Source organism: Rana temporaria, chromosome 6 (genome assembly GCF_905171775.1).
Source record: "Rana temporaria chromosome 6, aRanTem1.1, whole genome shotgun sequence".
Classification (NCBI taxonomy): Eukaryota; Metazoa; Chordata; class Amphibia; order Anura; family Ranidae; genus Rana; species Rana temporaria.
The window spans coordinates 31,393,136-31,407,225 of NC_053494.1; the positions used below are offsets into that span (position 1 = coordinate 31,393,136).

The 14,090-nt window shown below is 43.6% G+C and overlaps 1 protein-coding gene across 1 annotated transcript; it reads left to right on the forward strand.

Annotated features, from left to right (window-relative positions):
- The first annotated feature begins 931 nt into the window (after positions 1-931).
- Positions 932-7,174, forward strand: LOC120944387. The gene is made up of 3 exons (XM_040358444.1): positions 932-1,096; positions 6,004-6,526; positions 6,646-7,174. The coding sequence occupies exons 1-3, from the start codon at positions 955-957 to the stop codon at positions 7,172-7,174; spliced, it is 1,194 nt and encodes a 397-aa protein (XP_040214378.1). The 5' UTR covers positions 932-954.
- Positions 7,175-14,090: the final 6,916 nt, after the last annotated feature.

Sequence of the window (14,090 nt, forward strand, 5' to 3'; positions counted from 1 at the left end):
GCAGGACTAGAGCAGCCGAGCCAATCTTTCACTAAGCGCCGATTCCCAGCTCGAGTCACTGTCAGGGGCAGGCGAACCTTAGTAACCCTTTATGTTACTGGCCGCTTCCTGTATATGGATTCATCGGGTAGTGTGCGGGTATTCCGTCACTTCTTCTATGCCGCAATGTCTCCTGGGAGCTTTTGTCATTGTTCCCAGGTCTCCCGCGAATTATCGCATGATTTAGAAAGAACTTGCTAACTGAGGTACAGTGGATCGAAAGAAAAAAAACCCTGCGGTTTAGTAATTATGCATATGAGCGTATCATTTTTTTTTGGTGGGGGAGTGGATCTTGGGTGGGAGTTCCCATACTTTTTTCCCCAGGACTTGACCCCTGATCGTAACCTGTGTTTACGGTGCTTCAGTTTATGAATGGAGAGAAGCTTCCCTCCATTCATTTCAGCTGAAGCTGCAGAGAAAGGGACTGGGGAATCTGTGTTCTTAGTCCCATTCTCTGTCTTAAAGGGGGGATGTCAGAGGTCTGTTAAGACCCCTGATATCTCACCAAAGACCCCCAACAGGGCTGATTAAAAAAAAAAAATTGCAATAAATATTTTTTAAAAAAATAAAATAAAAATAAAATGTAAAAAAATAAAAAAATGTAAATAAAAAAACACACTGACAATCCACCCCCCCCCCCAAAAAAAAAATCACTGTAAAAAAAAATACAAAAATGTAAAAAAAAATAAAAAATACTGTCACATGACATTAAAAAAAAGTATCGGTATTCGGTATCGGCGAGTACTTGAAAAAAAAGTATCGGTACTTGTACTCGGTCTCAAAAAAGTGGTATCGGGACAACCCTACTTGCTACACTTCCAATTTGAAAATGTACTTATTTCAGTATTTTATTTTAAACTTCACATGATGTATAAAGTCGCAATCTCATGCTCTTTTCTTTTTGTCTTTCCAGCTATGCCTGTGTACTATGATAATTTCCAAAACAACCCGGACCATAGCAATGATGCAAAGGACTATTTCCAGTACTACAGACCGGATGATTTTGGCAACCCCCAAAGCATGCAAGGTAACCCAACTTATGATGCAGATGGGATAGGTAAGTTTAAATTTATATTTACAGACGTTTTTTTCTATCATGTATTGAATCAGAGGAGAATGGGCCAGGAATATCCTTTTGGATAATCTTGCCCTCTTACATATTTTTTTACATTTTTTCCCCGAAAGGGGAAAACCCTTAAAAAGGCAATGTGCATTCAGGCCCGGATTCACGTAGAATCGCGTATCTTTGTTCGGGCGTAACGTATCCTATTTATGTTACGCCTCCGCAACTTTGACAGGCAAGTGCCGTATTCTCAAACCAAAGTTGCGGCGGCGTAGTGTAAATAGGCTGGCGTAAGCCCGCCTAATTCAAATGTGGTAGATCTGGGCGTGTGTTATGTTCATTTTATGTGACCCCACGTAAATGACGCTTTTTACGAACGGCGCATGCGCCGTCCGTGAAAGTAACCCAGTGCGCATGCTCCAAATTAACCCGCAAGAAGCCAATGCTTTCGACGTGAACGTAAATGACGCCCAGCCCTATTCGCAAACGACTTACGCAGAGGACGTAAAATTTTCAAATCCATCCATTGGTACGCCTCATCTACGCCTCATATAGCAGGGGTAACTTTACGCCGGGAAAAGCCTAACGCAAACGGCGTTTCCGTACTGCGTCGGCCGGGCGTACGTTCGTGAATTGGCGTATTTAGCTGATTTACATATTTCTAGGCGAAAATCAGCGTACACGCCTCTAGCGGCCAGCGTAAATATGCAGTTAAGATACGATGGCGTAAAAGACTTACGCGGTCGGATCTAATACAAATCTATGCGTAACTGATTCTAAGAATCAGGCGCATAGATACGATGGCTCGGACTCAGAGTTACGACGGCGTATCTGGAGATACGCCAGCGTAACTCGTACGTGAATCCGGGCCTCAGTGTGTTATTTATGTATTCTTTATTATGTGTACAGCTACAAAAAAATAAAAATAAAATAAATGCCATGTCCAGCCAGCAGGAGGTGCTCTGTGCTTATTTGTAACCTGTTTATTCTTAGCTGCTCTGTTGACCAAAGTCTTTTGCGCACAGCGCTTAGGGGCTCATTTATTACATGGGGCCACCGATGGCCTAGTCATAAAATGTGGTTCCGTAATATGGAGCCCTGCAGCATATCTACATAAACCCCATCTATGGGCAGGAACAGTTTTTATAGGGTTGTAAGGAATGTAATACGTTTTTAAGCCGTGTCCTAAATAAAAATATCAGCTTTTTCCTGTGCAACCTTATCATGAAGGCTGACCTTACAGCCTACAAGTCCTGGAACACCTGTCATGGGGTGACCGAACCTGCTGTAGTTCGTTCGCTAGAGCAAAAGAATCTACAGGGTGGGCCATTTATATGTAAAACAGAAACAAAAGTTGGATTCAAAATGGCCGACTTCAAAATGGCCGCCATGGTCCCCACCCATCTTGAAAAGTTCCCCCCCTTACATATACTAATGTGCCACAAACAGGAAGTTAATATCACCAACCATTCCCATTTTATTAAGGTGTATCCATATAAATGGCCCACCCAGGTGGATCCATATAAATGGCCCACCCTGTATATTGGAGTGTTTAATATAATTAGGCACATTTTGTCCCCCCATCCAGGGCCTGTCTCTGCCCAGCTATTCATGGCTCTGACTACTGCTACCGTGTTTCCCCGAAAATAAGCCCGGGTCTTATATTAATTTTGGCAACAAAAGACACAGTAGGGCTTATTTTCGGGGTAGGTCTTACCATGTAATGTGTGATCTTCTCTCCCTGCCTGACAGGAATCCCCAGTGTGAACTGAGTTAAAATGCTTGTAAAATCATATAATCCACTCTATTACAGTAGTATATAATGTACAATGTTTTTGTAATATAATTGTCCCAAATACCTTTGTTATAGCGCCGCTCTGTGCTTCTGCGACCCGTCAGAGCTCTCTTCCCCACATTTATATTACAGAAACACACACATTGTACATTATACACTACTGTAACAAAGTGGATTATAGGATTTTATAAGCATTTTAAACTAGGGCTTATTTTCGGTGTAGGGCTTATATTGCAGCCCTCCTGGAAAATAACGCTGGGTCTTATTTTCGGGGTAGGTCTTATTTTCGGGGAAACACGGTATCTATATCTGGGAATAACGTTTAAAACTCATATGCAGCACATGTTTTGTCTTTTTAAAAGTGAATGTACAGAAAAATACCTGTTGATCCTGCAAGAAATCTAGTGTGCTCCTAACTTCCTGTTTGAGCACATAACCCCACTGCTATTGCACTGATATATTGGGCAGTGTTGGTGGTTCCCCCCTGCTGGACTGCAAAACAACACCCCACTTCCTCTTCTCCATAACATAGAAGGAGGTGTTTTGTAGTGCAGTTGAGAAGCACTCGGGCAGGGTTAAAAATAGCGCGTGGGATTTTGGTAGCAGTGTTGTCAGCTCACAATAGGAGGTTAGGAGCATCAATAAGTATTTGTCTGTACTTTACATAACATAATATGTATATTTATTTTGCCCAGGCAAAAAACTTTAAGCTGATTTTACACACCAAATGAATCAAAGGAATGACTTGTCCCCCCTGCTATTCCCTCCCTGCCTGCTCTGTTCAGATGGGGGGCTATAGGGAGTTTCAGTGAAAGAGAGTCCGAAGGCAAACATCTTATGACACACCTTCTCTTTAGAAAACCTATAATGTTTTATTAAAGGGGTTGTAAAGGTACAATTTTTTTTCCCTAAATAGCTTCCTTTTATTTAGTACAGTACTCCTTCACTTTCCTCATCCTTCCATTTTGCTTTTAAATGTCCTTATTTCTTCTGAGAAATCCTCACTTCCTGTTCTTCTGTCTGTAACTCCACACAGTAATGCAAGGCTTTCTCCCTGGTGTGGAGTGTCGTGCTCCTGCACCCTTCCTTGGACTATAGGAGAGTCAGGACGCTCTATACGTTGCAGATAGAGAAAGGAGCTGTGTGTTAGTGAGCGTCCTGACTCTCCTGTAGTCCAAGGGAGGGGGCGAGCACGACACTCCACACCAGGGAGAAAGCCTCGCATTACTGTGTGTAGTTACAGACAGAAGAACAGGAAGTGAGGATTTCTCAGAAGAAATAAGGACATTTAAAAGCAAAATGGAAGGATGAGGTAAGTGAAGGAGGACTGCACTAAGGTAAAGGAAGCTATTTAGGGAAAAAAATTGTACCTTTACAACCCCTTTAATCCGGTGTTATTAAAAAAAGGTTTAACCACTAGAGGGTCGCGCTATAGACAAAAGACGTCCTGTTGTTGTGATTCCCCGTGCGCGCCGCTGGGGGCGCGCAGCGGGGAAACAACGTGCCCGGCGCATCGCTCGGGAGCCGGTGCGAGTGCCTGGCGGCCGCGATGTCCGCCAGACACCCGCGATCGTCGGTGACACAGCAGGACGTGGAGCTCTGTGTGTAAACACAGAGCTCCACGTGCTGTCAGGGAGAGAAGAGACCGATCTGTGTCCCTTTACATAGGGACACAGCATCGGTCACCTCCCCCGGTCAGTCCCCTCCCCCCACACAGTAAGAACACAATGAGGGAATACATTTAACCCCTTCCTCACCCCCTAGTGTTAACCCCTTCACTGCCAGTCACATTTATACAGTAATTAGTAGGGTTGTCCAGATACCGATATCGGTATCGGGACCGATACCGAGTATTTGCGGGAGTACTCGTACTCGTGCAAATACCCCCGATACCTAAATAGAATACTTCCCCCCCGCCGCTGCCGCCGCCGCATCGAAAGCCGCCGCATCGCACCGCACCGCTGCATGGGTTAAACGCCGTGCGGGAACATCACAGCTATTCAAATGAATGCTGTGATCTTCTCCATGCGGCGGCAAAGGTATGGGGGACATGGCTGGACTCGGGACATGGCTGGACTCGGGACATGGCTGGACTCGGGACATGGCTGGACTCGGGACATGGCTGCATATGTGAGGGACATGGCTAGAGGGACATGGCTGCATATGTGAGGGACATGGCTAGAGGGACATGGCTGCATATGTGAGGGACATGGCTAGAGGGACATGGCTGCATATGTGAGGGACATGGCTGCATATGTGAGGGACATGGCTGCATATGTGAGGGACATGGCTGGGGGGGACATGGCTGCATATGTGGGGGACATGGCTGCATTTGGGGACACATTTAAAAAAAGTATCGGTATTCTGTATCGGCGACTACTTGAAAAAAAGTATCGGTACTTGTACTCAGTCCTAAAAAAGTGGTATCGGGACAACCCTAGTAATTAGTGCATTTTTATAGCACTGATCGCTGTATAAATGTGAATGGTCCCAAAATTGTGTCAAAAGTGTCCGACACGTCCGCCGCAATATCGCAGGTCTGACAAAAAAATCGCAAATCGCAGCCATTACTAGTAAAAAAAAAAAAAATCATAAATCTATCCCCTATTTTGTAGACGCTATAACTTTTGCGCAAACCAATCAATATACGCTTATTGCGATTTTTTAAACAAAAATATGTAGAAGAATACGTATCGGCCTAAACCGAGGGAAATTTTTATTTAAAAAAAAAAAAAAATTGGGATATTATTATAACAAAAAGTAAAAAATATTGTGTTTTTTTTTCAAAATGTTCTGTTTTTTTATGTTTATAGCGCAACAAATAAAAATTGCAGAGGTGATCAAATACCACCAAAAGAAAGCTCTATTTGTGGGAAAAAAATGATAAAAATATAATTTGGGTACAGTGTTGTATGACCGCGCAATTGTCATTCAAAATGCGTCAGCGCTAAAAGCTGAAAATTGGTCTGGGCACGAAGGGGGTTTAAGTGCCCAGTAATGAAGTGGTTAATGTAAATGATTACCTAAATGAAAATGTATAAAACATCAGTTTAAAAATGTATAACATAACCAGATATCTTTATCAATGTCTTGTGCTTTTTTGCAGGTGTCAATACTAGAAGTTATGACCAAACGGAAGACCAAGTTTCTGCGGCCATAGAGCCGCAAGACGAACCGACCAATGAGGAAGACCAGGTCACTGCAGCCACAGAGCCGCAAGAAGAACCGACCAATGATGAAGACCAGGTCTTTGCAGCCACAGAGCCGCAGGAAGACCTGACCAATGAGGAAGACCAGGTCTTTGCAGCCACAGAGCACCAGGAAGACCTGACCAATGATGAAGACCAGGTCTTTGCAGCCACAGAGCCGGATAAAGACCTGACCAATGATGAAGACCAGGTCTTTGCAGCCACAGAGCACCAGGAATACCTGATCAAGGGACCATTCCAAGTCGCCGCAGCCACAAAGCAGCAGGAAGAACTGACTGATGAGGAACTGCGAGAGCTTGAAGTCCAAAATCTCTTTAACGTGAAAGAGAACAAAATAATAGACATTATTATAGGCGTTGGAGCAGCTGTCTTAATGCTGCTTATTCTTTTGGGTTTGGGTGGCCGACAAATATACTTAAAGTAAGTTCATTTTATACTTTATCATCCTTTCTGGATCTTATTACAATATTCTGTCATTCAGCTTAATGAAAAGAGAAACTTATGAACTCATTAATCTTAATTGTCTTTTATCTCTACAGACTTAAGAAGAGACGGTTGAAATCCAAATGGAAGGAAGCCAAACGAAAGAAAGGCAAACGGAGGGTACCAGAGGTAACAGTTGAGGAAGGCCTCCCAAATGATACTGATGCCACCCCTCCGCAGAACACACCTCAGGAGTCTCTGCCAACTACTTCTGAAAGAAGAAACGATAAACAAAAGAGAGGCAAACAGAAGGTACCAGAGGTACCAGTTGAGTCTCCACCAACTACTTCTACGAGAAAAGAGGTCACCTTCGACCTTCCATTGCAAAGAAGTCCAAGTCCACCCTCTTCGTTAACAGGATTATCTATAGTGCCATCAGTTGAGTCTGGGAACACATCACAGTCTGCTGCTAAAGTCCCATTGGTGGAATTTCCCATCGATCCATCCAATGCTGTGACTTCAACTACCATTTACTATGGGCAGTCAAGTGCAGCCTCATCTATCACTTTTCAGTTTATTTCGAAAATTGACAAGGTGTCATTCACAAGAACGTACCTACTTATACACCCTGTGGGGGGACAATGATATAGGGGGGGGGACAATGATATAGGGGGCACACTGGTGTAAGAAATTACTCTGAAGTAATAGAAGACACAGATGTAAGGGGGGCTTTGATGCAAGGAAGACACTATTGTAAGGGGGGACACTAATGTAAGGGGACATTGATATAAAGGGGGAAGTGATTTAAGGGGGACTCTGATGTAAGAGGTGACACTAATATAAAGGGGGACTCTGATGCAAGGAAGGCACTATTGTAAGGGGGGACACTGATGTAATAGAGGAAATTGATGTAAGAGGGGACACTAATATAAAGGGGGACTCTGATGCAAGGAAGGCACTATTGTAAGAGGGGACACTGATGTAATGGAGGAAATTGATGTTAAGAGGGGACTCTGAATTAGGGGGGACACTAATATAAAGGGGAACTCTGATGCAAGGAAGGCACTATTGTAAGAGGGGACACTGATGTAATGGAGGAAATTGATGTTAAGAGGGGACTCTGAATTAGGGGGGACACTAATATAAAGGGGGACTCTGATGCAAGGAAAGCACTATTGTAAGGGGGGACACTGATGTAATGGAGGAAATTGATGTAAGAGGGGACTCTGAATTAAGGGGGGACACTAATATAAAGGGGGGACTCTTATGCAAGGAAGGCACTATTGTAAGGGGGGACACTGATGTAAAGGAGGAAATTGATGTAAGAGGGGACTCTGAATTAAGGGGGGACACTAATATAAAGGGGGACTCTGATGCAAGGAAGGCACTATTGTAAGAGGGGACACTGATGTGAATGTGAAATATTTTAGTTGTTTTTTAGTCATGTGAATTGTTTTCATTTTAGTCGTACTTTAGCCATGTGAACTGTTTAAAGCCGCCCCGTACACACGGCCGGGTTTCCCGTCTGGAAAACTCCAGGGAGAGCTTTTGGCCAGGAATCTCGGCCGGTCATTTGTCACATGACAAGGGGACAGAGGAAGAGGGGGAGTGTGCCCTCACCCCTCAACAGCGACGTGCTGAAACGGAGATGTGCTCTGTGTCAGCATTGGCTCTCTATCCCCCCCCTGGAAGCTGCGCCTCCCCTCTGCATGGTGCCTGGGGCAAGTGCCTGCTCAGCCCCTCCCTTTTTCCTGCCCTGATGCGGTGCATACTAGCACATTATGGTATTAACTTGCAGCGGAGGGGGCCAGCTGATTTTTTTATTCTGACTTTGCTATAGCTTAAAGGTTCCAGAGGGCAGCACAGCCATTTAGTGGTTAACACTCATGTCTTGCATCAATGGTGTCCTTGATTTAAATATCAGCCAGGACACTATCGGCATGTAGTTTTCTTGTTCTCCAGGTGCTTGCGTGGGTTCTCTGGTTTCCTCCCACACTCCTAAGCAGGGCCGCCATCAGGAATTATGGGGCCCCTTACACAGCTTCAGGCATGGGCCCCCTGGAGCAGAGTAGCAGGGGGGGTTGCTGCTGCCTGAAATTGAGAAGCGGGGGGGCTGCCGCGAATTGAGAAAATTGAGAAGCGGGGGGGCCCTTTAATAAAAAGAAATAAAAAATATATATAATTTTTTTTTTTTAAAAGGGGGGTTGCCATCTGGGGCCCTTTAATAATATATATATATATATATATATATATATATATATATATATATATACAATTTTTTTTTTTTTATAAAAAGAAATTACAAAAAAGGGGGGTTGCCATCCTCTGGGCCCTTTAATAAAAAAAAAAAAACCTCGGGGCCCTTTAATAAAAAATAAATAAAAAAAACATATAAATAAAATAAACATTTATAAAAAAAAGAAAAGGGGGGGGGGGGGTTGCCATCCAGTGCCCTGGGGACCTCTGGGCCCTTTAATAAAAAAAAAAAAATATATATATACAACAATAAAAAAAATAAACATTTATAAAAAAATAAAAAAATGGGGTTTGCCACATTGGGCCCTGGGGACCTCTGAGCCCTTTAATTATATATATATATATATATATATATATATATATATATATATATATATATATATATATATATATATAAAAATAAATAAAAAAAAATAAAAAAAATAATATGAAAAAAAATTGTATAAAAAAAGGGGGGCCTTTAATAATAATAATAATAATAATAATAATAAATATATATTTATAAAAATAAAAGAAATAAATATATATAAAAAAAAGTTATTTTTTTAATTAAAAAAAAGGGGAGTATAAAAATAAAAAATAATATAAAAAAAATAAAAAAAAATTGTATAAAAAAAGGGGGGTTGCCATCCGGGGGCCTTTAATAATAATAATAAATATATATATATTTATAAAAAAAAAAAATATATATAAAAAAAAAGTTATTTTTTTAATAAAAAAAAGGGGGGGTTGTCATCCAGGGCCCTGGGGATCTCCGGGCCCCTGGGGACCTCTGGACCCCTAAAAAAAAAAAAAAAATGTTTTTGTTTTTTAAAAGGGGGTTGCCATTCGGGCCCCTTACAGGTGTACTGCCTGTACCCCCCTGATGGCGGCCCTGCTCCTAAGACATGTTGGTAGGTTAATTCTCTTCTGTATGCCACTCCCAAAACACAGCAACTGGGGAGGGTTGAGGATAGACCTGCTATCCTACCTAGTAAAAATGTTGCAATGAAAATGCTAAAATCGCGCCGGACTGCAGCATAAGTAGTGCATGCTCTACTTTACAAAACACAGAGCAACTGAATCGCATGGTATTTCTGTACCATGCCATCCGGTGCAGGCAAACACACTGCGTGTGCGACTTGCGTTTGGGGTGTTGTTAGCATTGCGCCGACACCCACTGCTGATTGAAAGTGCAGTGGGTTTTGACCATGGTGAGGGAAACACGCATGAAATGCGGGTATCTTGTACCGCGTCCTAGGGGGGAACTAGCCCTAATGGCACTGGCTGGCACCCCCAGAGTGCAGGTACCCTGTGCAACCCGTGAAACCCACCTTAGTACTCCACTGTAGGAACGCCATTCAACTGCAGCACTGATCTGTTTATACTCGATCTCTATTATGATCGATGTGAATGGAGGAATCTTTTTCATCGCATGTATGCCCATCATTAGAAGTGGGTGGATGCAGGGTGGTTTATTTTAATGGTGGGCATACCACACACCTTTTCTGGAAGAGATTTCAGTATATATATAAAAAAAAAGCTTGTTGTTTTATTGTGTTAATGTTCAGTTCTTACTGTGTTTTACTGTTAAAGCAGAGTTCCAGGCTTTTTATGATTACTACAAATAGTGTAGCTGCTGACTTTTAAAGGGGTTGTAAAGGTAATTATTTTTTCCCTAAATAGCTTCCTTTACCGTAGTGCAGTCCTCCTTGACTTACCTCATCTTTCCATTTTGCTTTTAAATGTCCTTATTTCTTCTGAGAAATCCTCACTTTCTGTTCTTCTGTCTGTAACTAGACACCATAATGCGAGGCTTTCTCCCTGGTGTGGAGAAAGCCTCTTGAGGGGGGAGGGGGCTAGCAGGAGTGTCAGCACACTCTCTACTTTGCAGATAGAGAAAGGAGCTGTGTGTTAGTGGGCGTCCTGACACTCCTGCTCGCCCCCCTCAAGAGGCTTTTTCCACACCAGGGAGAAAGCCTCGCATTACGGTGTGGAGTTACAGACAGAAGAACAGGAAGTGAGGATTTCTCAGAAGAAATAAGGACATTTTGAAAGCAAAATGGAAGGATGAGGTAAGTGAAGGAGAACTGCACTAAGGTAAAGGAAGCTATTTAGGGAAAAAAAGTTTTACCTTTACAACCCCTTTAATAAACAGACACTTACCTGTTCCACGGTTCCAGCGTTAGAGCTACTCGAAGCGTCGGGCTTCTCTCCCTCCTCTCCGCCGGTGCCTCTATTGACACTCTGCGCACCCGGCCCTGGCATCTTTTGGCTTCACGGCCAATTCAGGCTTCCATGAACGCACACTTCCATAAAGCATATGGCTTTAACACTTACCACATACACAGATGGGGAGCCATTAGCATATGTGTTTATTTACATGGGACTGCAGAGGCTGTCTGCGTTTCGCAGGGGAACAGCACCTCTTCCAGTTGGTGGTCTTGCCCTTCGGGTTAGCCACTGTGCCTGGGTTTACAAAGTGCTGGGGCCCACCTCTAGCAGGACTAAAGGCCCAGGGTATAGCAGTGATGGCATACCGAGGCAATCTGCTGCTGATAGATCAGTCAGTAGCATGGCTGGACCTAAGTGTGTCCAGCATGGTCAAGTATCTGGAACTCCCGGGTTAGGATCCCAGTCTAAGGCCGCGTACACACGACCGAGAAACTCGACGGGCGAAACACATCGTTTTCCCCGTCAAGTTCCTTGTTCGGCTGTCAAATAACTTGTCGAGCCAAATTTTCCCATTTCCCAACGAGGAAATAGAGAACTGGCGAAAAGTGTACACACGACCGGTTTTCTCGGCAGAATACGTCTCCCATCGAGTTTCTTGCTGGATTCTGCCGAGAAAACCGGTCGTGTGTACGCGGCCTGAAGGTACATTTATACGTTTTATAAGAAGCTTGGAGCATTTGGGACGCAGCCCAAAAAATTTAACACAATTTTTATTTTGCCTCAGACAAAGTTTGCGCTATAAGAGGGCTGGTCTATGTGGTCAAGGCAAGGAATCGTTCCTTACATTCACCTTTTGCTTAAGGTGCTAGGGAAGATGGTGGCTTCATTCAGGGTGGTTCCCTATGCTCAGTTTCGTTCAAGGCTGCTATAAACATTATTCTGTCTGCCTATGCCTGGAACAAGTAGATCCTAACCTGGCATTATCCAAAGGGTCTGGTCTCAGGGATACGCTGGAGTCTCAGTTTGTGGTCCTTAACCAAAAGATTGGCAGAAAGGAAGATCCTTCATGCTGGTTACCTGGGAGGTGGTGGCTACGAAGACCAGTCTTGGAAGAGACCACTGCCCAGGGGAAGTGGTCAAGCTCCAAGAGAGCCTTGTCCGTCAACATTGTAGAGCTTCGGATGGCACGTCTGGTTTAATGGCCTGGGCGTTTAGGTTGCAGGATTGTTCTGTCAGAGTACAATCCGACAATGCCACACCAGTGGTTTACTTTGTTTTTCAAGGAGGCACTATAAATCACGCAGCCAGAGGGAAGTAAGCCATGTCCTGGCTTGGGCAGAGGTGCCTTGCCTATAGAGGTGCCTTGCCTATCGACAGTCTTCGTTGCATGAAATGGAGAATTGGCAGGCGGTTCTCTGGAGCCGTCAACAATTCTTCCCGGGAGAATGGCCTCTACACCCCCGACTTTTTTCTGAACAGATGCCAGAAAAAGGGTACCCCGGACATAAAATTGGCATCCAGGTTCAACAAGAAGTTGGACAGCTTTGTGTCAAGGAGAAAGGATCCACTTGCATATGGGACAGATGCGTTAGTGACCCCGTGGGACCAGTTGTCACTGGGTTATGCTTTCTCTTCCCCCAGTGCTGCGACTACCGCGGCTTCTATGCAACATCAGAGGGGAACGGAAGCTGGCCTAATAGCTTCGGCATGACCCAAACGACCTTACTGTGCAGGGATTGTAAGAGTCGTAGTAGAGGACCCAGGGTCCCTTACAACTTGTCCAGACCTACTTCTCAAGGGCCGGTATTCCATCCTGTCTTGCAAACATGGGAATTAATGGTTACAATTAATGTATGCCCATCTTCCATGGTTTTCTCTGGCTCTCCTGTCCCAACAGGGAACCTGAGAATGCAGCCAGTGGTTCTGCCAGCTGACCATAGAGCTGATCAGACACCAGAACGGCTCCAATCATCTCTATGGCCTAAGAAACCGGAAGCTACAAGCATTTCATGACTTAGTACCATTGTTCCAGGCAAGATGAACTCCGAATTGCAGATGAGTTCGGCTATGTACCCAGCTAAAAACAGGACTAACATTTATTTACTGACACACACTGGTCAACATACAATGACTGGCATGCACTGACCTACACTAACAGAGGACGTCCAGATGAACATAAACTGACTGGTCCATTTTTTAGTGAGATGCACACAGACAGACAACCAAATTAGGAGAGAGTAGATCGCACACACAGATTATAGGATGAGGCCTACTACAAACATACACCCAACATTAGAAAAATGATGACTAGCATCCAGTAGGGTAGCTTAGTGTAGTTTAGTGTAGGTCCTGCCCTAGAAGAGTCTACCTTGCCGTGGTGGGCAGGCTTGGAATCTCTTGGTCAAAAGTGTGTCAGTGAATGGGCGAGAGGATCACTAGATCTTTACTTCTGGTCAATTGATTTTACCAAAGGACTCTTGGTTTAATCAGATTATATATAGTTGGCAAAGGAAAAAATGTGTATAGGTCCATAATTATACTTTCATAAACACACAAAAAAAATTGGTATATTTACATTCGAATTGCTTCATCTTTTATTTAATCCTTTCATGACCGGGAGTCATTACCATACAATATATGGAGAGACAGATAAGAGAAGAAGGATACATAAAGAATCAAATGCCAGGAATATGGCAAAAATGGGAAGAAATTTGGTCCTCGACAAATATGATAGAATATCTATAAATGGAAAGTAATAAATAACCGCCTCAGTGATATACTAAGGAAAAGAAGGCGGGAAAGGGACATATAAAAAGGGGAGATAAATGTCCCCCCCCACCTTTTTTTTGTATGTTTGTTGTGTTATGGCATAGTGAATGGGTTTGGAAGATAGTAGAAGTATGTGAGTGAGACGGTAGAATATTTTTAAAGATAAGAAATAGGAACAAAGGGCCAGATTCCGAGAGAATGGCGTAAGTTTAGGCGGGCGTAGCGCATCTCATATACGCTAAGCTGCCGTAACTTAGACAGGCGAGTACCGTATTCACAAAGAACTTGCGCCCTAAGTTACGGCGGCGTAGCGTAAATGGGCCGGCGTAAGCCCGCGTAATTCAAAGTAGGCTGGTAGGGGGCGTGTTGTATGGAAATGAAT

Excerpts from the sequence above, each read along its gene's own strand:
- LOC120944387 (XM_040358444.1), top strand. The coding sequence starts at position 955 with ATGCCTGTGTACTATGATAATTTCCAAAACAACCCGGACCATAGCAAT. Across the intron at positions 1,097-6,003 it reads TTATGATGCAGATGGGATAG|GTGTCAATACTAGAAGTTAT; the intron begins GTAAGTTTAAAT and ends GCTTTTTTGCAG. Across the intron at positions 6,527-6,645 it reads GGCCGACAAATATACTTAAA|ACTTAAGAAGAGACGGTTGA; the intron begins GTAAGTTCATTT and ends TTATCTCTACAG.